Source organism: Phasianus colchicus, chromosome 3 (genome assembly GCF_987193195.1).
Source record: "Phasianus colchicus chromosome 3, bPhaCol1.hap1.1, whole genome shotgun sequence".
Taxonomy (NCBI): Eukaryota; Metazoa; Chordata; class Aves; order Galliformes; family Phasianidae; genus Phasianus; species Phasianus colchicus.
Window position 1 is genome coordinate 36344671 of NC_143438.1, and position 24605 is coordinate 36369275.

Consider the following 24605-nt stretch of genomic DNA (forward strand, 5'->3'; position numbering starts at 1 on the left):
ACACAGAAACTCCAATCTTACAGATTTGCTGTAACTGCCATTTTTTTTTTTTTATTTCTGCACAAATACACCCATCCAATATTTCAACTGCACAAACAAAGCTCAATCTCACCAAAGTAATGACTTCACACAGAAGACAACCATCAGAATCACAGAACAGCAGCAGCCCAGAAGCATCAACACTAGGAGATGCTTGTCTCTACTCTAGGAGATGGGCAGGGCACTGTTTCACAGGGGTAGGAGTAGGTGAGCAGCCCTCTTTCTGAGCAAATAGTGTACCTGTGGGCAAAGATGGTGCTGGAGAGACCCACAAGCAGTGGCACCTATTGAACATCACCCATCAACACTTGTCACAGATTCACAAAGTCACAGAATCACAGAATAACTGAGGCAGGCAGGGACCTCTACAAGTGACAGACCTCACTCCTGCTCCAGCAGGGCCACCCAGAGCAGGGTGCCTAGGCCCATGGCCAGGCAGCTTTTGGAGACATCCAGGGTATTTAGAAACATTGGTAAGGCTGTCTGCCCCTTCATACAAATGCCCCCCTGCCCACCACCCACCTGTTCGCACAGCACAGGCACATTTCTACCAGGAACAGCAGGCAACCTCACATGGGAAACACAGCCACAAGCACCACCAACAGCTATGGGTTCATTTTAAGCCCTAGACACAAGGCCAGTTCTGATTTTTGAATTTTTCCATCCCTGTTCACATCGCAGTGGTTGAGCAGAATCTGACGGAATTTGTCCAGATCCACCCCGCTGATGCTGGGCTGCAAGGGAAAGAGAAAGCATTGCTGAAAGGAAAACAGCTCTGGGTTTCAGCAGCTCTGTAAAGCAGCAGACAGTGAGGCAGGGAAATGCCCCAAAGGGTGAGCTATCAAGGGGCTCAACCCCACATCAGCTCATATGAGTGGGGAACAGGGAAGGTGGAAAAGAGGCCCCATAAAAACAGAAAGGGCATGGTTAGGTGGATGGGATGGTGAGTCTCATTAGGAAATGTATGATAGTTTGTTCCCTTAATCAGGTTGCTGAGTTTCTGATCTGTGTCAAACAAGTCTGCAGTTAGTTCTGGATCTGCACTTTCATCCAGTTTCCTCTCTCAAACCTGCTGCACAAAGGAGTATATGCCATTTCCATCACAAGCTACCACTTTACAAGCTAGTCAGCAACTTTAAAATACCTTCAGTATCAAATGAATGTTAAAGGCATGCTTTACAGGCCTCTTTGCCTCTATCTACTTCGCAAAATGGATGTGGGAGCATAAGCAGCCTTGCATAGGATCACTTCACAGGGAAATACAATGACTCAGGCTTGGGTGAAGCCAAAAGCTGGACTGTTAGTGTCTTGGACTGTATCTGAAAACTCAAGGTAATTCAAAACAAGTGGACTCTGCTGTTGTAAGTGACACACTGGCATGGTACTCTTGACTACAGAGAGAGATCAAGTGATTTTCAAGTGTAGCCCTGTGATGATATAATAAACTGTGAGATCATGCTGGCAAGGACATTATCCACAGCCAAAACAGAATAAAGAAGAATCTCTGATGACCAATCCATGTCAATAAAGTTATAACATCACTGAGGAGGCAGAATTTAAGAATTTAAGCAACAGTAAGCCACCTCCTAGATATGAGTTGCCCTGTACTCTGTGCACAGCTCTTCCTCCAACCTGAAGGCAAGATCATATGGAGAGATGGTTGCTGTGAGCTGAAGAGAGGATTTCTGTAGCATAGGCAGCTCTGAATAGTGCCATGCTGAAGTTTCAGGCATTCAACTTCCTGGCCCATGAACTCCAAGGCATGCTGAGGAGCGTCTGCCCCTAAAGCTGACTTTGTGGCCTCATAAAATCACAACCATTAAGGATCCCATGCATGAACTTCCAGATGTTCAGGCATGGTGATACTCTGAGAAACTTTGGTTTGTGCTGTTGTCAGCTGGAGCTGAAGACTCTCAGCTCTCATCATGGCTTTTCACTCAAATATGTGAAAAGGCAAAGGCACATATCTCTTTTCCAGCTTACTCAACACCTTTTAGCTATTTTAACCTAAATATTAAATCATTAGGGGAAAAAATGTGTGTGTGTGGGTAGACCACATGGTGACTAAATGTTTGTGATGCTCAGAGTATGAAACAGAATGGATTTAAATACAGCTGCTGAGTTAAATTGTATTAATTTGTCAGATAGAATTTCTGTGATGTGGTGAAATGCTCTGTGCCGTATATGCTGAGGCAATGACATTTGTTTCTGTCTGTGATTGAAATTAAATTTGACTCTATGTTCCCACTCTTGCTCTATTTACATATCTTTATCAGAATAAGGACTTTCCTCTTGGACGTAAAGGTATTAATAAAAAGAAAAAAAAAAACATGCAGATACCTTGACCAGTTCCATCATGTCTTTGACAAACCCATCCACTTCTGGGCCTTCAAGTGCTCCTGTTTTACTCTGACAGATGGAAGAAACATCAAAACCCTCCAGTAAGTCAAAGACACAAGAATATTTGCCAGTCAGCAGATCCACCTATTCACTGAGCCCAATAGCATTGTGATCCCTTCCTTTATCTCCAACCATCTCTTCCCCTTAAGTGGCAGTAATGTCTCCCACTATTTTTTGAGGCTGCTAGTCACCATACCACTCCACTGTGGGAATGACAGAAGTGGCACCAGATTGCCGTTTTCTAACCAATGCTAGGGCAGTTCTGGCCATCCTGGGCCAGATTTAGAATAACTCTTGGTTAAGCACTGAAAGGGGTTTCATTTCTCAGGGTGATGGTGCTGGTCCCAAACTGCTGGAGAACTACAGCTAGAGGCACCATCCTCTCTACAGCCCATGTGTCTCCTGTACAGAGATATTGCTGATGCACTGATGCAGCAGTACTGGCCATGGCAGTGGAAAAAGTGAAAATGTATCCTTTGTCATGAGGTCCCTGAGCATTGCCCACCTCTGTCCCCACCTTCACATGAGCTCTTCTGGCCCATGAGCTCTGGCACTGTCATATATTTAATCTGTATCATGTAGAGACCACAAAGGAATGTTGCTGGGACTCACAACATCGTAGTGTGCAAAGATTTTCTCGAAATCTCTCCTCCTTTCCTCTGTGCTGCAAGCCTGCATGCAGGGAGAGCGAGTGAAAAAGGAAAAAAAAAATAGATTCAGGTTTTAGCGTAGGTTATCTTATCTGAGAGGAATGAGAGGAATGCATCAAGAAATACTTACATCCATTTTAAATTGAAGAAGGAAATTTTCCTGGAGGGCCAGAATCCTGAAGAGAGAGATTTAAATTAAGATCTTGCCACTTTGTCAACTACATACGTACTGCTCTGAACTATCCCAGTTTGTAAAGGGTGCTGTGCTGCGTTATTGCAAATAGTAATCTACCAAATCTACCACTGTTTTCTTCATGAAGCATTGTTGGCTGGAAAAGAAAGGACGAAGTAATGCTGACCTGAGTGCTGAGGGCAGTGCCTCTGCCTCTCATCCCCCAAACTGGTATTTTAAGAATGTTGTACCCATGCGATTAAAGTCACACCTGAATGCACATACATTACATATGCAGACATACTCTATCTGTATATAGTGCCAATCACCAAAAAAAAAAAAAAAAAAAAAAAAACCAAAACAATTTCAGCTGCCAAAGACAGAAAAGGGGCAGAGTCTAAACTACCATTTTCATCTATAAGCATTTTCCTCTTGTGTCTCCAAATTCTCCCCTGCCAACATGGCCAAGTACACTGGCAGTGCCGCCTTGACTCCTCAGCCACATCCTCCCAAAATATCACAGTGGTAACCATGCATTAGAGACCCAGGATGCCTACATCAGAGAGCCTGACTTTATTTAGGATTCAAGTGCATGTCTCCAGAGAGATATTATTGCTGAAAATCATCACTTTGCCTGGATGTGTCATTTCAAGCTGAAAAATTGCATCAATGTCATTGAAGCCTACCTTGCCAGGTCATTCAGGTCCAGGCGTCCATCCTTGTTTTTGTCAAAGATTTTCATCTAAAAGTCAGGAAGATAGAGTTGCTATGAAATAGAAAGGCAGATGAGGAGAATATATATAAAAGAGGCAGGCAGACATTTTGCTGTGCCCTGTGACCTGTTCAAGTAAGTGTACAGCAACATCCTCTCTGTGTTGACCTGCTGGCACTGAGAAACAAAGCAGCCAGACACCATTCCAATGCAGACAGGTCTCTGACAGACAACTTAAGCACCTAAACACTGTCCATGGAAAAAACACTGAAGCTTCCAAACACTTCCAGCCCAGCTCCGTTGTTATCATTGACTGTCAGTGTGGCTGCTGAGTGGCTGAGGTGCAAGTTTCACCTCCTGACAGACACTCAGATCAGGTCTGGGTGCTGCTAGAGCTGGTGGGCTTGTGTGTCTGGCTCAAAGCCTGCCATGAGAAAGTGACAGGACCGGGAAAATTCAGGCCTCAAGCATCGAGAGGTTGATCTATGTGAATGCTAAAGCTATCCTTTCCTAATGGTATCCTTTTCTTAATGTGATCTTTTTGTGATTCAACACCAGGTATTATCTACTCATTTAATTTCAGTACATTGTTTCTCTGCAATGCACAAATAAGAGTCAGTTACAGGGGAAGAGTTTAACAGATTGCAAAAACTAATGCCTTCAGGATCAAAGTTCTTGAAAAAATGTATTCTATAGTGCAGTGGGGGAAAAAAAATCAATTTCTTACTAAGATGGATTACCACTCTTTGTCACATCCTCAGCAAAAGAACATGCAATAACTGTGCTTGCATGAAACTCATCTGCTTATTCAGTAACTACAGATGCCAGTCCCAAACCCTGTAGGCTCATAAGGAGAGGACACAGAATCATAGAATTGCTCAGGTTGGAAAAGTCCTTAAAGATCGAGTCCAGCCACAACCTAACCATACTACCCTAACTTTAACAACCCTCTGTTAAATCATGTCCCTGAGCAACGTGCTGTGACACATAATCCTGACCTGGCATGAGCTCCAGGATGAATGAACCCATAGCACGTCTTGAGCACTGCCCAGCAGTGAAACTGGGGCCTGACACTGCATAAATAGAGGTAAGGGCTGGGAGCTGCTGCTGTACCTTGGGGTGCCCATGTGTATACACAATGCCTTTTTTTTGTGTCTTCTCCCTCTCCTGTGCTCTGGCACATGTACTGAGCCTGCAGTAGCTCTTTGCTGTACTGGTTGTAAATAAGATTCTGCAACTGGATCTTACTGCATTAATTCTTCTGTAACTTGTGCTACTGAGATCTGGATGGGAATTTTGAAGAGCACTCAGTATGGGCCCACTTTTCCTCCCACTGAGAGAAAGTGTAAAGCTTATATGGATGACAGAAGTTCCGTGCTGAGATCACTGGAAAACTCATGCCCTGAAGCCAATGCAGATGTTGGCCACAACAGGACAAGACTGAAGGCAGGGTTAGGAGCTGAAGCTGCTCATGCTGTGCCACCAAGGGGAGAAATGTCCTTGCAATAACGGCTTTAATTTCTGAACCCTTCACTATTTTCCAGCAGCAGTGCAGATCTCATTACGACAAATTTAACTGTAAAGGTAATACATTCTTCAGTGGAATATTTAATGAAAAGAAACACCCACAGTCAATTTTGCTCTATCTTTGAGCTTAACATTATACTTTCAGTGGTTTACTACATCCACTTGTATCAGCTCCCCTCTCTGACCTCTGTCACTCAGCTCTGCTTTTGCAATACCAAGAGAAAATCTTTGCATTTTCAAATTCTGTTTGTTGTTTTTTTTTTTTCTTTTTTCTTTTTCCTGCAAAAAGTATCCTGGAATAAACACATACAAACCTCTGTGATTTTTTGATTTCTCATCCCAATAAACAGAGAGAAAAGAAAGTCTTGCAGGAAGAGCTTATGCTGGGTTAATTCTTGCATCTTGAACTCCACATGAAAGATGGAAAATGTGTAGCAAAGATGGAATACTGTTCTCTGAATTAGTTCAGGTACCACAACTAATAAGATAGACCTAATCCTATTATTTGGACAACTGTAGCTCATCCATACACACTACATGGCAATCTTGGGATAGAAAAGCCTGGGGAAATGTATATTAATTAAGCTTTCAAATTTCAAGCACACAATTGTTTGATCTGATCTGTTAATTGTGTACATAAGTGATCAAAGAATGACAGAGAGTTCCAATCCCATATGATGAGACATACATAATGGGAGAAGAAGATATTTGAAATTGTTATGAGATTGTTTCTAATTTAAACTTTTGCCTTTACACACCATCTTGATATGTTAAACTTGATGGATTTTCAGTTTACTCTCTTGGAAGGTATATTTATGCTGCCAGGCTGATATGGAACATCTCAGTGTGGTTAAGGATAAGGTCTGGCATGTTTAAATAGCACACAATTTTATTAAAAGCTTTGTTGCATCCAGCAGTATGCTTTATAAAATGATGCATTTGTCTTACTGTCAAGCTACCCAATGTTTTAAAGTGTTTGCACAAATTAATTCACTGACATTTTAATGGGAGCACACCGGGGAAGTCTTACTTCTGTTTGTCTGAATTTAATGTGTGTACTCTGAGGCAGACAGAGCATAACTGAGAGCTGGTTTTGCAAAACAAGAGTTGTTACAGTGTGCATTTGAAGTACAAACTCAAAACTGCCATTGGCTTTGAATTCAGCAAAGGAAATGCCTCTGCTTTCTCAATCAGGTGTTGTAAAGAAGGCCACTGGAACACCAAGATATGACAAACACACTCATGCTTTGAAGAGCCCTGTAAGATTGTAAATTGGAATTATTTTCTGTGACAGAGATAAGGAGAGAAGTAAATAAGCAAAATAAATAGGTCTGTGATCAGCAGAATTACTAGGGTCTGCTTCTAAATGCTTCTAAATGCTTTCCTGTCCCTTCTCTGAAGTCTAATGGAGTGTGTCATCCCTGGAGCTGCTCTCACAACATGTCTGGACCACCTATACAATGTCAGCTATAACTAATATAGCTGAGGAGTACAGCAGGTACTGAGGGTATATAAACAGTGACACAGGCCCAAGTGGAAGATTGCATGTGGCCCCCTTTTGCTGGGGCCAGCAGGCTTTTGCAGAGCCCTGAAGGCTCTGTGGCCAGCAAGTTACCCTTGGTACAGAAGCTCTGTTCTCTGCCCCCTAGGGTTACAGTGCCTGTGTAACCTAGGCAAGTCATTTAGTGCAGGATTTCTAAGGGTCCTTTGGTTCCTAAAAGAACAAACTGTTATCTGCTGGGATTTTTGAAAGCCAGAACCTGCGTTCCATGAGTTCTGCTCTTTAGAAGTGAAGTTTGAGCTGCAATGCAATTTTCTGCTTCTGCTGGCTTATGTCACAGCAAGTGCAGCGCAAAACTGAAGATGACAGAACAACTGGGAGTAAGTCTAGAAGTGACGTGGGGCCAGATTTCCCTCCATGGCATTAATGAGCTATGTGTGGGCCCTCTTACCACACACAGCAAGGCAGCCTTTCATCAGTGAGAGGAATCACAATGACCCAGGGCCATAAGAAAGCTCTCAGAGAGAGTGGCTCTCGTGGTGGTGGCTGGGGTTAGGAGGGCTGATAGTTGCAGTGCCCATGCAGAACTGTAGATGTGGTCTCCTAGAGGCATGGCATCCATAAGTATCTGCGTGGGAGGGAGGCCTGCATTGACCACTAGCAGGAGAAGGGATGTACAAAGAGCCCTCCTGTAAACTACCTGCCTTGGGCCACACTCCACTATTGCATTTATACAGCTTCAGAAAGTTTGATCAGAGCATGTTAAGAAGCAAAACATACTCTGTGTAGGCTCTCACTGTAACAAAGATTTCTTTCTATTGTACTATTCCTTTGGTGGTTGTAAAAAAATTTGTTAATACAGATACGCTGTGCCAGTATGGTGTTAAAGGAGCTAGATCATCTGGATTTTCTCTATGTAAGTACACATGTGTTGGCAAAGAGCAGAGACAGACAGACAGACAGACATTCACAGCCAAAGAAATACCCACTTTGAGCCTCCTTGCAGAGAGGACAGCCTGCAACCACAAAAGCACCAATAGTCATAGAATTATACAGTCATTTCAGTTAGAAGGGACACTTAAAGGTCATCTAGTCCAACTCCCCTGCAATGTAGATGAGGTTACTCAGAGCCCCATCCAGCCTGACCTAGAGTATCTCCAGGGATGGGGCTTCCACCACCTTTCTGTGCAACATATGCCAGTGCCTCACCACCATTATTGTAAAAAAAGTCTTTCTTACATCCCATCTAAATCTCCCCTCTTCATCCAATACAAAACAAAGGTAGAGCACGATTAATTCCTATGGACGCAGATCACCTTTCAGGGAGAAGTAAGCCTGTTCCCCTTCATACTGAGAAGACCAAGAGCCCTCACATAGCCAGCTGCAGTTCATGTGTGAGGTCAGTGACTGCTCAAGATATGCAGCTCCATACCCAGAAATTCTGCTGATAAGCACAGTTAAACCATGACAGTGTTAAAGCTGGGAAGACTGCTCTATTGACTTCCCTGGGGAAAAGATTCATCTTCAGCCATATCCATATACTAATTTCCATCAAAGGCTGTATTTCATGACCAACGTTTACTGTTTTACTATTCACCACACATTACTGTTTCCCCAGAAATTCAGTTTGTGGTGGGGAGAGTACTTCATGGTTTTTATCTTATACATTTTACTAAAATACAATAATTCTCAAATTAAAGGAGCTTATTTTGCCCAGTCCGATATTACCAATAGAAAAAGAGAGTATTGATGTTCTATGAGTGACAGTTACAATGGTATATACAACATAATTTGCTGAAGTTTGTCTCAGAATTGAGCCTTCCCTGCAGGTATTTTGCAGATATTGGGATTACAAGCCAGAAGTAGCATGCTGCTATCTGAGAAGCTATGAACCATCAGTGGTTCTGTGAACAAGGCAATAATAAATGCAAGAGCTGAGTGAGAATTTTGTTACTGCAGAAGACAAGAGATCAATACTAAACTTCATCAGAAATTATGGTGATATCTTTTTTAGACTCAGGCATTTACAATAGCCTGCTGAAGTACACAGCTACGTGCATACACATGTATAGAAGCTGTCACTCATGACAAAATCCTGGCAAATGCAAGGATGAGCTGGATATTCATGGACAGAAACTTCCCCAGCATCATGGGAAAGGTTGTTGTGCTACTGTAATTCCTCCATCCACTTTTTTTTTTTTTGTGATGAAGCAGTAATGGGACAACTTTTCATTTCTCCATTTTGTGTTGCTTTAAGAAGGAAGTACATTCTCATCAGGCTGTTAAAACTACACCCAGCTTTCAACGATGCCCAGTTTGTCTCCCACAATACTGTACCTCTGGGACATCTTCTCATTGCTCAGAGGGGCTTAGAGCAATATAAAGATCTGTTTCTGCCTCCGAGCATCTGCTCCCTGCCCACAGCTCTCAGTCTAGAAGCCTGTGGTTTGTCTCTTCTAGAAGAAGACAAACGCACAAACTGTTTTCAAGAATTCAGAACATCACATCGCTGTCTTCTCATACAAGCACATGAGTGTAAATCAATATTAATATACCCTTAATACTACTAATACAAGCATATGTACATATATAGACACAGAAGCTAACACAAATCCTGCAAAGGGGCTTCCACAGCACAGCACTGCTGTTTTAATTCCCTCATCAAGAGTCTTGAGCACTCAAATGTTCTTTTCTCACAACTTTCCCCGGGGACTTGAAGGATGATACAGATTTGATTTAACAAACTCATGGGGATTGTGCAATTCCAAGACATTCCCTACCTCATTTCTTCCCAATGGTTCATGACTCATCCATCCTTAATCTAAATCAGTGTTCTCTGAAGAAAGGATGTCAAGGTCATATGGAAACGGAATAGCCTGCATACAAATAGCTTCTAAGCAACTCAATAAAATGATGTTCCTTTCTGCAGTCAACCAAGATATTCATGTTAAAAGTGTGAAAGGGCCTCAAGTAATAGTAAAGCAGAACAGAAAAACTATCTCAGTTTCTCTAGTTTCTCCTCTGTCTCACTTGAAACAGCTGAAAATGAGGGGTTGAGAGATGTACTTATACATAGGAATACGTAAATATATATAAAATATATATTTAAGATGATATAAAATTATAAATATGTATGAGAGAGTGTGTGTATGTCACACCTGTTCAAGTATTTGCTGTGCTATGTTTAACCCAGATCAGAGAAAGGAGGGCACTTCTTTGAGGTGTTCTTGGTGTTTCTGGCTCTTCAAAGGAACGGAAAGAAGCAATACTTCCAAAGGAATGCTGTATCCCTCTTTCCAGATATCTCAGCTGTTAATTATATATTGATTATTTATTTTATATACTGTATGATCATTCATAACAGCATAAGCAACTGGACGTAGTTGACATTCCCTGGACATTTACCTCCCACAAGCTAAAACTGCAAATATCCTACAAAGAATTGTAAAATTTCATTCTTTCATGCCTGGGCTATCTTCTTTAAGATGATAGTTTCTGTCTTTTTTCCTTTATCCCTGTCTCCAAAAAGCTCTAAGGCCCACTTGGTGTATCAGTATCTATTTAAGAAGCATGCAGTCAGCTGTGGAGTGCACAAAGAAGAGGGCAGAGATCTGTAAATGCCTGTGGAGACAGATGGGATTACAGCTCCTTGGGACACAGCTTCTTTTGACCAAATGTTATTACAGAGGCATGTGAAAGCCCTGAGCAGGATTGCTGGGCCACTATCAGAGACCCTGTAGCTGTGCACAGCAGAAAAAGGTCCATGTCCAGATGACCTTGTGCTTTAAATAAGGGTAGAAGCAGATATGGGGGAAAGAAATAGAACTATTTCCATTCTGCAGTAAAGGAATCAGTGTTGCTGGTTGCTAAAGATGTAATAGAAAGCCTTTAAAAACCTTGGGAATTAAATATAAAGCCCCTGCTTTGCATCAAAGCGCCTCATGGTTGCACTCACCCTGTCTTCCCAGGCAGTTGGGATGATGGCAGAGTCCCACCAGGACTTCCCTGCTCCATATGGAAAGCAGGAAGAGAAAGCAGGGCTCTCTCATTGCTCTGAACCTTAGCATCACACCTTTGATCTCGGTAGCTCAAGTCACTTTTTCCTTCCCCCCCCCCCCCCCGTTTAACGCAGATAAAACATAAGAGTGCATTTTTCTTTCCTCCCTGTAATTATGCACTACTGCTTCAGGCAAATTCCCATGCAATCTGTTTCCACTTCTATATAGGTACTGTCCATGTGGGAGCTCTTTGCCATGATGCACAGAATGCGTATCCTCCAGTTTAGTTCAGGATATTGCAACACCTGATGTTACAATTTCACATTCTGCCTTAGTGCTTGGGATCAGGTGTGTTTGTAAACATCCCTCATCTTGACTTTATACCAAAAAATCACAAAGAAAAATAAATGATCTGCTACAGGACTTGAGGGAACATCATGGAGATGTGATGGGAGTGGGTCAGATTGGAGGTTGGGAAAATGTTCTTCACCAGAGGGTGGTGGGTGTGGAACAAGTCCCCCAGGGCAGTGGGCATGACCCCAAGGGCCACAGTTCCAGGAGTATCTGGACACCACTCTCAGATATATGGTCCAATTTTTGGGTGGTCCCACGAGGAGCCAGGAGTTGATGAACTTTATCAGTCCCATCCAGCTTGGGATATTTAATGATTCTATGATTCTCATTTTCTACTATCTTCTGTGATCCTTTTGGCATTGTGGCTTTGCAAACTTCTGTCCTCTGCCAGATTTGCATTTTAGGTCAGATTACCCCATATATAGGAATCATTCTCTTTCCCAGATCAAAACTTGTTCTGCAGCATAGAGACTAAACTACCTCTTCAAAGACACAAAGCCAATCAGAAAAACCAGGAGAATAGAAACCAGACCTTCTGGCTGTCAGCCCTATGCTACATTACCACACCACATTTCTTTCCATTGTTATCTAGCTGCACTGGGGTGGCAGAAATCATAGATCCTTTTTTGAGAAATTATCGGAAAGGGAAGAAGTTGGATGAAATGATCTGTGTAATATCTACAAGCTTCAGACTGCATGTTCCCCAGCAGCACCAGGTCAGAGATGAGCCACTGGCTGAGGGAATCTTAATGGGGCAGCCTAAAAGCTGTTTGCTACCTACAAACACTGCTGGAAAGATTTTGTTCTGGCTGCAGCTTCTGGGTTTTTATTGTTTTTCAAGCTCTTCCAGATGGAAAATAACTTCTGTAGAAAGCTTTCCTCTCCCTTAACTGTCCTGTAAACATGAAAAGATGCACACACTTTTGTACACCATTAGATACAGCTTCTTGCTTTGCTCTAAAGAGTTACATTTTTAGTCACAGATGCTACATGCATACATAACATGGTACTGCAAAATACATGGGCAGCTCCTCATTTGCTTGCATACCAAGCCCTACTATAGGTGAAAACACAGATTTTGTGCCAAGAAGCAAGACAGTTCCATCTGAAAATCATTTAGAAAATTGCAACAATAAACGTCTCCTGGTGGAAGTGAAATGATAGCCTTGATAACAACATCAGAAATGTTTTTTTTTTTTCCTTTCTTTCTCGTTTTCGGATGGTTAGATACAATAAGTTGTTCTGAAACCCAGGTGACTGATGCTAAACTTATGCCCAATATTATGTTGCTGATGACTGCAGGATAAAAGCTTCATTGTGAGAAGGCAGGAGAAGAATTGAAGCTTGTGAGCATTGGGATTCCCAGCCCTTCAGGGAGCCAGCAGGGCTCTCCAGATTTTGCAAAGAAGTGAAAGATGCCAGCATCTCTGAGGAGCAAAAGGATTTGCTAGGAGAGAACAAGGGAGGAAGCTGGATGGAGTCCTGGCTGAGGCTGAAAAAGAATGCACCTCACCTATTGATTTGAATAGGTTTAGGGCTCAGTTTGCTGTGGCACAAAGTCAGGCTGCTTTCTCATAATAAACACTTCAACTCAAAGCTGAAATGCTGTTCACAGCTGATGTCCAGTACAGTGCAAAGTAGTAGCTGTGTGCTGTCTGGCTTCCCACTGGGAACTCTTGGAAAAGAAGCTCCTTTTGAGAGGGCCCCTATGGCATCAAATACTGAGACCCTTAGGGATGCTTTGAGGCAGTACTATAATCTAAACAATATTATCGCTCTCTTTGCTTACCATTGTATCAGTATACTCTTCCAACTTTACTTCAGTAACCACCTTGTTATGCTGCAAGAAGAGATCTCGCAGGAAATCCTGTAACCAGGAAAGAGTCAAATGTTACTTCTTAGAGAAATTCAAGAAGAAACAGTAAGAAAACAGACCCAAATTCAGCAGTCTCATGAATCTAATTTCACATTCCCAATTAGCACTCAGGCCTTCAGTTTCACCTAAAGTTCATACTGAAAAATATTTTTGCAAATAAATCAGAAAATAATCAAATTGTCCCCAGGTAAGTATACTGGAATCAGTTGTAATGGAATAGTTCAGCCACAAAATACACTAAGAGCTAAGTCCTACAGTGTCTGCTAACTGATCTCAGATCAAAATAGGCAGGGCAATGGGGCAGTGAAACAGCAGGAGGGATGGCAGAGCTTCCTTCCACCCACTATGGTCCCTGCAGCTATGCCAGAAGGCTGGAGGGTGCCCAGCCCTTAAACTGACTGTGAATGAGCTTGATGTGCCATTTGTCATCACACAAAAGGGCAGCAAATTGTTAAAGGCGACAGATATGCTCCTGCTGACATCTGTGAGCTGTAGATCATACTCAAAGACACTGGTTAGAACAACTTACTTTGAGTTCTCCAGCTGAAATAAATCCACTGCTATCAGCATCGTAACTGCGCCAGATCTGGATGGGAATAGATTGATATGATCTTAAATGTTGCCATTAATCACCCACACAGGAGATAAATCATAAAGATCTGAATCAGAACTTCCCTAATGAGCTAACTGTTCTGTTATCCAGCATTCAATTAATTGTGGACAAAATAAAATAAACTTTCCACACAATAGCAATTACTCTAATTTGGGTGCTGTATGTGTGACATGCTGCAATCACATATTTAATGTAGACATGCATTCTATAAAAGGAAGAAAAGACTGAGAAAATGGGCCACATTTCTTACCTAATTTGTACATGCAACTTCTCAAAGTGGTTACTGCCCTGAGTGCAGGCCAGTATGCAGCTGGCCATTGATCTGCAGAAGCCCTGAGCTTGGATGTGAAGTAAGAACTGCAAATAGACTTAAGAAAAGCCAAAACTTCCATCTGAAGCAACTTGCAGAGAAAAAAAATAGTTTGTATTTTACAACTGTCCCTGTGCCCATCCTGCCAAAGGTGAATTTCTCAGTGTCCCTGAATAGGGCAGGGATGTGTCTGTGTGCCTTCACAGCCCAGCCTAACTCATCAGCTCGGGAATGTGCTTAAATGGTGGCTGGTCAGCCCTTCTGGTCTGCACTGTGCTGAGTGCACAGCTTTGGATTTATCAGGGCTGGATTTATCAGTGGTACAGAATAGGTGCTACAGAAAAGGTTGGGGCAATTGGTGTCCAAGGGAATGAGGAAGGCAGAAATACAGACCCGCATGAACTCCACGCTGTTGTCCAAGGGAGTCTCCCTTCGGAAAAGCAGCAGGAAGTTCTCATCATCTGGCAAGACCATATTTGCAAGCTGAAAAACACACATACCAACCCCAAAGTCATATCTGCAAGCTGAAACAAAACTGAAGGGAAGGGATGCTTGGAAGGCTGCGGACACACATGGGAAATACCAGCTTGGCATGTAGTTGCCATGGAATGAAGACCAGACCAAGCGATCTGGTGAATGCAGTACTACATGACTACACCTCCTCCCCCCTCAGACTCTATCTCCCATATCTGCCAAGTCTGCTCTAGGTCCCCATCCTCCTTCTATCTGTAAAAAAAAAAAAAAACAGAACAAAAAAACAACAACTGGGTTGGGGGAAGATACCTCTTGGATTTGCAAGCGGCCATCTGTGGTGACATCATAGGCAGACATGAACTGCTCCTTCATCCTCTGAACTTTTTCTTCCGTGATGGTATCCTGCCATAGGGAAAATAGCACATGCAAGAAAATTGCTGAGGGCAGTAGGAGGGTTTCCCACCAGGAAAACAGCATCCCTATAGCCAAGGGCTAATGCTTCTAAAAGACCGCAGATGCATTGCCTTAGATGAGCTTGTGATAATAAGTAATGCCTAGGCAAAACTTTGTGGCAACTGAGCTATTGGTTGAAAGAGCAGTGTCTGGAAACTAAAATATTTCAGTGGTGCCTCCTTCTTTAACCAGCTGTTCACACTGGGTACTGTATCACTGGGATTGAGTTTTGCTTGAGTTTCTATTATAGCAGTTCTGATGCTACCCATTGTCATTGCTCAGTGGTGTTTGAAAACAACACATGGAGACCTGGGTGTGCCTCATGCCCCAGGAACTTCCTGACTACACCCATATTCAATAGGAGCCAGGTGCCAACACTATTCCCAGCTGCTCCTGAACATTATGGCTGCAGAGCATTCACACAGCCAGTGACTGGGCTGTAGGAACACACCAGGATGTCATAGATGAGGTAATCAAAACAGAAGTGAGGTATCACATCTTCTGATTAATGTCATTAAAGTAAAGCCTGTTTCCGCCTGAACTTTGTCGCCAGATTCTCCCACGTGTTTAGAAGTGACTGATATTTTCCAAAAGCCTTAATTTACTGCTAGCAGTAATGGGGGGAAAAAAAAAAAAAGTTATTTACAGATAAAAGGAGAGTCAGATAGCATTATAATTTGATTTGCCTTCACCTTGCTTCAGAGCAGATTCAGATCTTGTGAGCACTTGCCTGCTTGCAGTCATTATGGGCTTATAGAAAAATCTTTCATAGCACGGTATAATAAGAATCATAAATAGCACAGTCCAAGCAGAGGATCCTATGCTGAAATTAGGGAAGGAAGAGTTTGATTTGTAAGTGTTAAGTCTGAGTGACTGTGAGTGGGCTCTGCTTAGAGCAAATGAACCCCTGTCACCCTCTACAGGATGTGCCAGATGATGGGACATATGGGAATCTAGGTGTCCTCTAGGGAGGACAGGGTGCCCCCCAAGGACCATCCCCTCAGCATTATCACTTGCTCTTATGCTAGTTAAATTGCCTTCTGACTGTACCTTGACACTACCAGATGCCCCCCAGGCATTAGGCAAACCTAACAGTTGCTGACTTCAATAGGTTTGCAAAGTACTCTGAAATTATCCTCCTCCAGGCCTATTAGGACAAGTTATTTCTGAAACTATAATCAGAGCTGATATTTGGAAAAATGTGCTGCAGAGGTCCGACTAATCATTTGATAAATGCTCAATTTTGTGTCAGCTTTTAACCACTACTTCATTTGACTTTGCATGTCAGGAACATTGTACTCTGCAAGAGAATAAGACTGCCTTGTTTTCTTCTTTAACTGATTCAAGCTATGGGATACAGTAAGTGAAAACCATAAAGCTGGAATGTATAAAAGCAGCTCCAAGGGGTCACACTAGAGTTTTCTTATTGGACAGTCTATCCCTGTACACAAACATATCACTTATGAAACACAAAAGCTAGTGACAACTGCTAAGAAATTTTACTTTCAAAGAGAGAAAATGTCATAAAAGATGCTGTGCAAACTGGCTTTCCCAAGATACACATTCAAGGCAAAATTATCTTCCTCCCTTCCTCCCTTCCTTCCTGCAGCCAGCCAGCCAGCCAGCCAAACAGTCTAGTTGCACATGCTTCAGTCTCGTACTCCATTTATTCAGTCCTCTAAGGATTATAAGGTTATGTATAAGGAAAGAATCCAGTCATGAGCACACCATGCTGCTCTGAGGAGCAGCTGTACTGTCACTGAGCGCAGACCTTTTCCTGGGCCACACTGCGTGTCTCAAGCAGTGGCTCCATTTTAAGCCTCCCTCCCTCCTTCAGAAGTGTTCACTGCTTGGACTAAGATCTTGCAAACTTTTTAGCAGTAAGATAAATTGTTTTTGTGAAAATTCAAGCAAATGCTGTTGCATTTGTGGGGAGACTTTTCAGAGGATGCCAGCTATAGTACCTGATTTTCCCCCTGCATGCACCCCCATGAGTTTCTGGAGGTGCCGTGACTTTGCTCATAGTATCTCAGGGTCAAGCTGTAAATTTCTTACTATGGATGCTCTTCCACAGAGTTTTGCAGAGAAAAGCTTCTGTAATTCAAGTTGCTGTAACGAATGAATTTTCTGCTTTCTCCTTTCCAGGTCTAGTGTACATCTTTGCTTTTGTGGAAACCCGTTAGAAATATTTTCCATCACAAAGGTAATTTGGTTTTTAATCCTGATTGTAATAAAGGAAAGAGCATGTTTGGGTTTTTTAATCTATGCAGTATTTAATTTCTTGGTCATAGTTGGTTATGAATTCTTGGAAACCCGGCCGTAATCTGCCTTCTTTGTTAACCTATTCCTTACACACTGCTGTACTCTTGCCCCATGATTTCTGATTAAATTTTTGCTCCTTTGGGGTGCTTGGCAGCAGCTTTTCTTGATGAAAATACAGCTAGGAGTCATCTGTTTCAGGAGAGAAAAAAGCAGATGTATGGACCACTGCAGAGACTTCACCACCTGATGAAAGGGAAAATCTCATTTCATCCCCACTGAGCAAGGCAGCCTTGCCATACATTGATTATTTTCTCCTTCTTGACGTGATTTTTGGGATCCAGACACCATACTGATAATGGTGTAATGAGCAAGAAGAAATGTGAGTGTTATAGCCTGTTTCTTGAAAAAAAAATGAAGCTTATCTGAAAATGCCGGCTTGAACACACGTTTCTCTTAACAATGTTTCAGTCCCGTTTGATGGAAGTGAGAAAGGTCTTAGAGATATTGAGTTCCTACAAGATCAATGAAAATAAATTACATCTGCCAAGAATGCCTGACAATTAGTACCATGCCAAAAGCCACACAGTGACAAAGGGAGGGCAGCAAAGACCAGACGAGACACCAGAAATACACACTTCGATTTCAGAAGGTGAACTTTTTTTTTGGCCAAATATTTGTTCTTTAAATCTGGTAGCATTAAAATGTATCTCAAGGAATGCTTTCCTTCCATCCACGCTGCCCATGGGGCCACTGTGCCCACACAGACATGGGCTTTCCCAGCAGCTCCTTGGCCAGCCCTGCCTACTGAACTGCAGAGCTGCTGCTGGAGGGTTTGGCCCTGTGCTTTGGTTTGGGTTTCCTACAGTCTTGTACACTACAGTAGATGAGCCCCTATACAGTCATCCCTTGCTTTTTAACTCATTTATTTTGTTTTAGCTCTCACCAGCACGCATGTGGGAAATACTTTTTTTCACACAGAGGACACCAGTGCTGAACTAAGGCCATTGTAGCACTTTACAGTGTCATTGCCATCATGTTACTGTGGTTAGGCTTTGGGTGCGTTCTTTGTTCTACCCTTTCCACCAGGCTGAATGGTTTTTGACATGCCTTTGGGCAATGAAAACATGCCACTTTTGCCTGTAGGTGAGTTGAGCTTCCCGTTATAGGTACTACCAGCACTTGCAGTGCTCTGCCTTAACGAGCAGCTACTGGAAAAGGAGTTGGTCAGGATAACCAAGGCGGACAAAAGCCACACCTACAGAAATGAATGCATTTGGGCAATTAGCAGAATTGACTCAGGGTTTAGATTTCTGATGTAGCCTGAAGGAGGACGAAAGACAAATGCTTTTTTGCTAGAAGTCTTCTTGCTCCCACTGGTCACCAGGGACCTGGCCTGCAGCCCTGGCTCTCTTGGGTGGGTGGTACAGCACAGTGGCAGCCTGCTTTGGCCAACGTTTTGGTGATGGAACTTTGAGCACCTAGCTGTTGCATTCCTGAGCATACTGTCTGACCGTTAAGCTAAAGACAAAATTTAGACAGACAATACACTGCGTGAGGCAAGGCTGAAATGCAAGAGAGAGGCAGCTCATCTTCCTTGGAAGCAGAAATCAAAGGCAAATCCTTTACGGCTGTTCAGCTGAGCTCCTGGAGATTAACTGCAGTCCCTCCAGCCATAACCACCCAGGTGGTTTGAGGGAGGGAGGATTGCAGCAAAGCTAATACCTGTCTTACCCAAACACATTTGCACTTCAAAGATTTTCACACATGGCCTCTGACACACATACAGTTGGGTGGGGGCAACAAACTTCTGTCAGAATGGCTGCTGTTCCCAAATCTCTGCCTATTTTTACTTGAATTTAAACTAAGTGAAATGTCTTTCTGTAAAGGAATGCTGCAAGAGCAACGGTAATGTACAATTCCTTTTGTATCTCACAGATATCACTGATTTTGCAGAAATTTTCAGTGAAAAACCAATCCAGACTTTACAGCTTTTCATTTAGAAACCTCCTCTTGCTTAATTATTACCAGAATATAGATAGAGCTTCACTAGAAGTAAAGAGAGAGCAAGGAGAATCCCAAATAACCCGTCTAAAGAAAGATGTATAGTGATGCAAGAGAGGAATACAGAGGCAGTATTTTCTGCTCCAAGAAAACAAATTCAGTGTTGAAAGAAACCTAAATTTTCACTGCAGCGTAACAGGTTTGCAGATGGAAAGGGGTCCATAATGTAAAAGAAAGAAGTTTATGAACAAATAGGAGCACAGTGGTCAGAGAGAAGTCATGGCAGTGATAACCACTGAAGATGTAGGATGGCAACAAGTCACAACATTGTGTGGTGTTGGGCTGAATTGCCCTGATGTTGCCCCATATATACCATACTATCAGTCCACTTCTTCACAGAAGCCCCTGCAGCTGATGGAGAAGCGACAGCAACCGCAGCCCACCAGTGTCATAAATCCACTGTATTTCACTGAATCCTTCTGTATATGCAATGCATCCCTGGAAAACAAACTCGTTTTCTTAGTACTGCCCCTTGCTGGGGGAGAAGAGCCAGAAAGCAGCACCTGGGATCTGGATCTGTTGATTATAAAGTTGAAAAACACTGGCAGAACTCAGGTCTACCTCAACGTTATCCCTTCCCCTGCCGTTTCCTTTCAGAGGCATTGCCTCAGCATCCCCCACTGGATGGCGTTCCACGTTTCCATCCCTACGAAATCTGACTCCCAGATTGCAGTAGCCCCGCTGTGCTTTGTTTGCCCAGCTGCTCCCATCCCAACCCCTGGCATTCAGTGTCAGCTGGGGATGCTGCGGAGCTGCTGGAAAGAAAAACAGAGCTGAAGGACTACAGCGGTCATTAACTGAAATAACAGCTTAGGGAGCGCAGGCTGGAAAAATGTAATTATGAGAACCATTTGCTATTCAAGCAGAGACAACTTCCAGGGCTGATGGCATTATTTATCACGCGTTGAACACTTCAGACACAGCCACTAATTAATCCTTGAGACACATTTGGAGGTCCCGCCAGCACACATTGTTGTACAGACATGTCAGGAGCCCAGAGAAGAAACAAGTGTCAAAGGGAGCATTGGAGCCAGCGGTGCTCAATGCCAGCTCCTTGCTGCCATTATCCTGCTGTGCGGGGTGAAAAGCACTGCAAACAGTGCCTTCACCCCACCTGCACTGTTGCATGGACACACTGTACAAATAGCACAGGGAATTTTGCTCTGCCCAGCACTGCAGCTGATCTCACACACAGGGAGCAGGCTGCTCCGGTGTTACCAATCTCCAAGGGCTGGTTGTTTCTTCAGTCCTTTTGTGTTAAGCTTTTACCCTTTACGGGCAAACCCAGACAGAAGAAACAAGCAAGGTGCAAGGTTTGAGTGTGCTGGTTTGGGCTGGAGTTATCCGAGCGTGGCTTATTTTGGAAGTTGGTGGCACAGTTCTTAATAGTTCAGGACATTTTGTTATGAGTGTAGCCCCATGCTGTGGATATCCGTGCACCGACACCTAGCACAGTATAACAAGTTCATGCTGATAGTAACAAGGCTACAAAAACTGCTTTAAGGTACTGTCTTTGCATCCAGCTGGGGTGAGGCTGCTGCAAAATGCCATGTGGGACGGGCAAGAAAAGAGTGGCTGTGGGATTGAGCAGGGATGGAGATTTCTCTGCGCCTCTGCCCACAGTCTGACATTCCTGGCCAAATGCAGCACAAGCTTTCCAGCTTTTCATAGAATCACAGAATGGCATGAGTTGGAAGGGACCTTGAAGATCACCCAGTTCCACCTCCCCCGCCATGGGCAGGGCTGCCCCCCCACCAGCTCAGCTGCCCAGGGCCCCATCCAACCTGGCCTTGAGTCCTCCAGGGATGGGGCACCACAGCTTCTCTGGGCAGCTGTGCCAGCGCCTCACCGCCCTCTGAGTAAAGAATTTCTTCCTAACATCTAACCTAAATCTCTCATTTTGCTTTAAAACTATACCCCACTTCCCTATCATCATTTGCCCGTTTCTCTCCAGAGCAGCCTTTCTGTGTCCCTAGTGATTCTTGATGCTTATCTTGGAATCTTACTTGATTTTCTTTAAACTGCTTTTATGTGCATAGCTCTTCATGTAACCATCCATGCTCCAGGGAAACTCTTTGACAGAAATCACCAATATTTCATTCCAAATTTACTTGCAAAATAATAAAAAACTCACTTGAAAAAGTGATTTACAGAATGTTTTTTATGGTACCTCCAGAGATCCAAGGATCCTAATCACTTCATGACTGCAACTTTGATTCTGCATGTGATGCTCATGCATTTATGCTTTCTATCAGCCACCCTTCCGCTTTTGCTGATCACTCTTTGCTTAAGGGAATTGTTTCATCTGTTTGCTTTTTTTTTTTTGTCACACCATTTCTTTCCCTATGGAAGATGCTTCTTCCTTTCCTCTCACCAGCTGGCTGTGGGCCGCAGAGTGAAAACCAGTGGAGAAGACTAGAAACTTAAGAGCTGAGTGTTGACCTTATGAACAACACAATCAACTCCTATAGGGCCACTTTCAGCAACACAGAAATATTCTCCTAAGCATTATTTCAAATTAATGACCTCACAAACCAACAGCAGATGTCGGATTGACACCAAATGTTGGAGCAGCTGGTGCTATCACACTTGTTGCCACACCTGCCTCACGCACCTGGTTGCTAAGAGCTCTGCCATCAGGCACTGATAGGGAAGCAATAAATACAAATATTTCCAACATAACAACCTTTTAAGTAGGACTCTGTGCACAGAGGTACTTACATCTGGCCTCAGTTTCTCCAGGAGATGATGGAAAAAGTTGTCAAGCTCCTTCCCTTCGATGTAGCCGTTGTCTAAACGCAAGCAGGACATCAAGGATGGGCGTTACGGGCTGAGCACAGGGTCTGCAGGGGCCCTGCCTGCCTACTCTGGCAGCCCATAACTCAAACCCCCTCTCTGCTACTTGCTACATAGGCTGGTGGGCAGGAGGAACTCAAGAGAAGGAATGGGAAAGGCATTTCAGACTCAACGTTTGTGAACGACGGGGAGAAAGAAGGAAATCCCGAAACACCCGCAGGACCCCGTCCCCACTCATGCGAGAACCCACCCACCAGCCGCTCCCACCGGGCAGCGCTCTCCCCTCGCCCCCGCGCTTCCCCCCACTTGCCGTCGGCGTCGAAGCGGCGCCAGGCGCCCAGGAAGGCGGCCGCGTCCAGGCGCCGCGCCGCGCCGCTCTCCATGGTCCTGCAGCCGACGGCACGGCCCGCGCTGCCCCGCGCAAAAGCCGCGCAGACCCCGCGCAAGCACTGCCTCCCGCCCGCCCGCCGCCGCGGCTTTGAGAAGGGCGGCCCCGCCCCGAGGGCGGCCCCGTGGGGCGCGGGGGGAGGCCGAGGGCCCACGAGTGGCCCCTTCTCACCCCCTGCTGCCGCGCCACAGCGTCGGTGCGTGGGCGTCGGCAGGACGGGATGCCCAAGGAGGGCGGCAGCGCTTGGGATAGGCTTGAAAATTCAGAGGAGTACTGTTTAAGGGGAAAAACAGTTTGGTAAAATTTGTAACCCTTCTGCTCCTCCATGCCAACTGCAGAGAGGGTTCCCATGCTGGAACGGAGCACTACAGCCTCATCCTCCCGCAGTACAAAGCAAAAACAATGGTGATGCCAGGGGTCTGAGTGCCGATAAGACAAAGTTGGTGTTTGTACCCTGCATGGGCCCACTTGGGGCTGCACTGCCTGCTTGGGCACCTTTCTACAAGAAGGACACTGATGTCCCAGAGTGTGTCCAGAGAAAGGCAGCGAAGTTGTGAGGGGACTGGATCGCAAGTCTTATGGGGAACAGCTGAGGGAGCTGGGGCTGTTCATTCTGGAGAAGGGGAGGTACTGGCATGTGCTGTTCAGGGAGGTGGCACCATCCCTGGAGGAGTTCAGGAAACAGGTAGAAGTGGCCCTGAGAGACGTGGTTAGAGAGATTTTTCCAGGCTGATTTTGGTTCAATATATAGATCTCGATTTTATGCAAATGCTCCTTGCTTTTCAAAAGGCTCTCAGAAGCAGAACAGAAAAGGGTACTAAACGAGCATTCAGTGTTCACACCAAGTAGGCTTCTATTTGATCTGAAAACAAACAAATAAACAAACAGAGCACAAATCAACTAGGAGTTGCATTTTGCTGAGAGCAGGTCAAGGTCAAGGCTGCACAATCCAATCTTTGAGAGAACAAAAGCACTGGGACCTCCTTAACTCCTTCACCAGAGGGCAGTGGGCATGGAACAGGCTACAGAAACGGTCCACAGCATTATCAGTTTAACAAAGCAATATTAATTACACTCCATTAAAGATGAAATGCATGGTAAACATGGCTTTAGACTCCTCCAGATGCCTTAAGTTACTCAGCAAGACATGAATAAAAAAAAAAAAAACAGAGCTTAAAGTGAGCTATACCGGTTTGACAGGGCACTGTGTGGGGTACAGTGAACTTGGGGAGCTCATTGAACTCTGGACCCATAGCTATGAGTATCAGAGCAGCAAGAGGAATGTGACTTCCACGTGTGCAGCTCATGGCCAACGCAGGCATTGCTCTGCCTCATGGGGATAAATAGGGATTAAAGGAAAGTGGTATTCTAAGTAGTGGGGAATGCCCCTGATGAGCTTCAGCCATGACTTTGCACTGTGCAGGAATGCATGAGGTAGGAGATAAAGCCCTTGTTTTGGAAATCTGAAAATGGAAAGAAAAAAAAAAAAGACAATTGAATTCTTTTTGTTCATAGCATTATAGAGTTTTAAAGTTTCGTATTTTGAAAAACACATCACTATTCCATTATTACCATTTTTTTTTTTTTAAGTTCAGAAATGGCTTTAATCTAATAATATTTGACAGGATGATGTTTTCCATTAAGCCTTGCTGATGGCAGACCATTAGTTCAGATGTTTCTTTTATTGGTTTATTTTCAGATTACGGCAATTACACATCAAAGAATAAGAAATGTCCCTTTTTGTTTTCCGTGTGAACCTGGGTGTATAAAACAGGTTTAAAATAGTATAAATGCTATTTCCCAGTAAAATCGTTTCCTTCATGATTCACGAGGCTCCTGAAGAACGCAAACATTGATCCCCCAGCATTTTGGCTATAGGCAAATTCTGGGAATGGGGGGGGGGGGACGCTGCCAATGAGCTGTGTGGTGAAGGGGGTGGGCACTGAGCTCTGCAGCCAGCGAGGGGTCTGTGAGCACCTCAGTGAGGGGGAACGCGGGAGGAGCAGATGAAAGGCAGGC

At 44.0% G+C, this 24605-nt stretch overlaps 1 protein-coding gene across 1 annotated transcript; it reads right to left on the reverse strand.

The window, feature by feature from the left end:
- Positions 1 to 49: 49 nt before the first annotated feature.
- Positions 50 to 22633, reverse strand: SCGN (secretagogin, EF-hand calcium binding protein). Its single transcript, XM_031589442.2, has 11 exons — positions 22509 to 22633; positions 22124 to 22194; positions 14936 to 15028; positions 14546 to 14635; positions 13759 to 13815; positions 13143 to 13220; positions 3948 to 4003; positions 3220 to 3265; positions 3052 to 3111; positions 2380 to 2448; positions 50 to 773 (listed from the first exon to the last, which is right to left on the reverse strand). The coding sequence occupies exons 1-11, from the start codon at positions 22579 to 22581 to the stop codon at positions 645 to 647; spliced, it is 822 nt and encodes a 273-aa protein (XP_031445302.1). The 5' UTR covers positions 22582 to 22633; the 3' UTR covers positions 50 to 644.
- Between the last annotated feature and the right edge of the window lie 1972 nt (positions 22634 to 24605).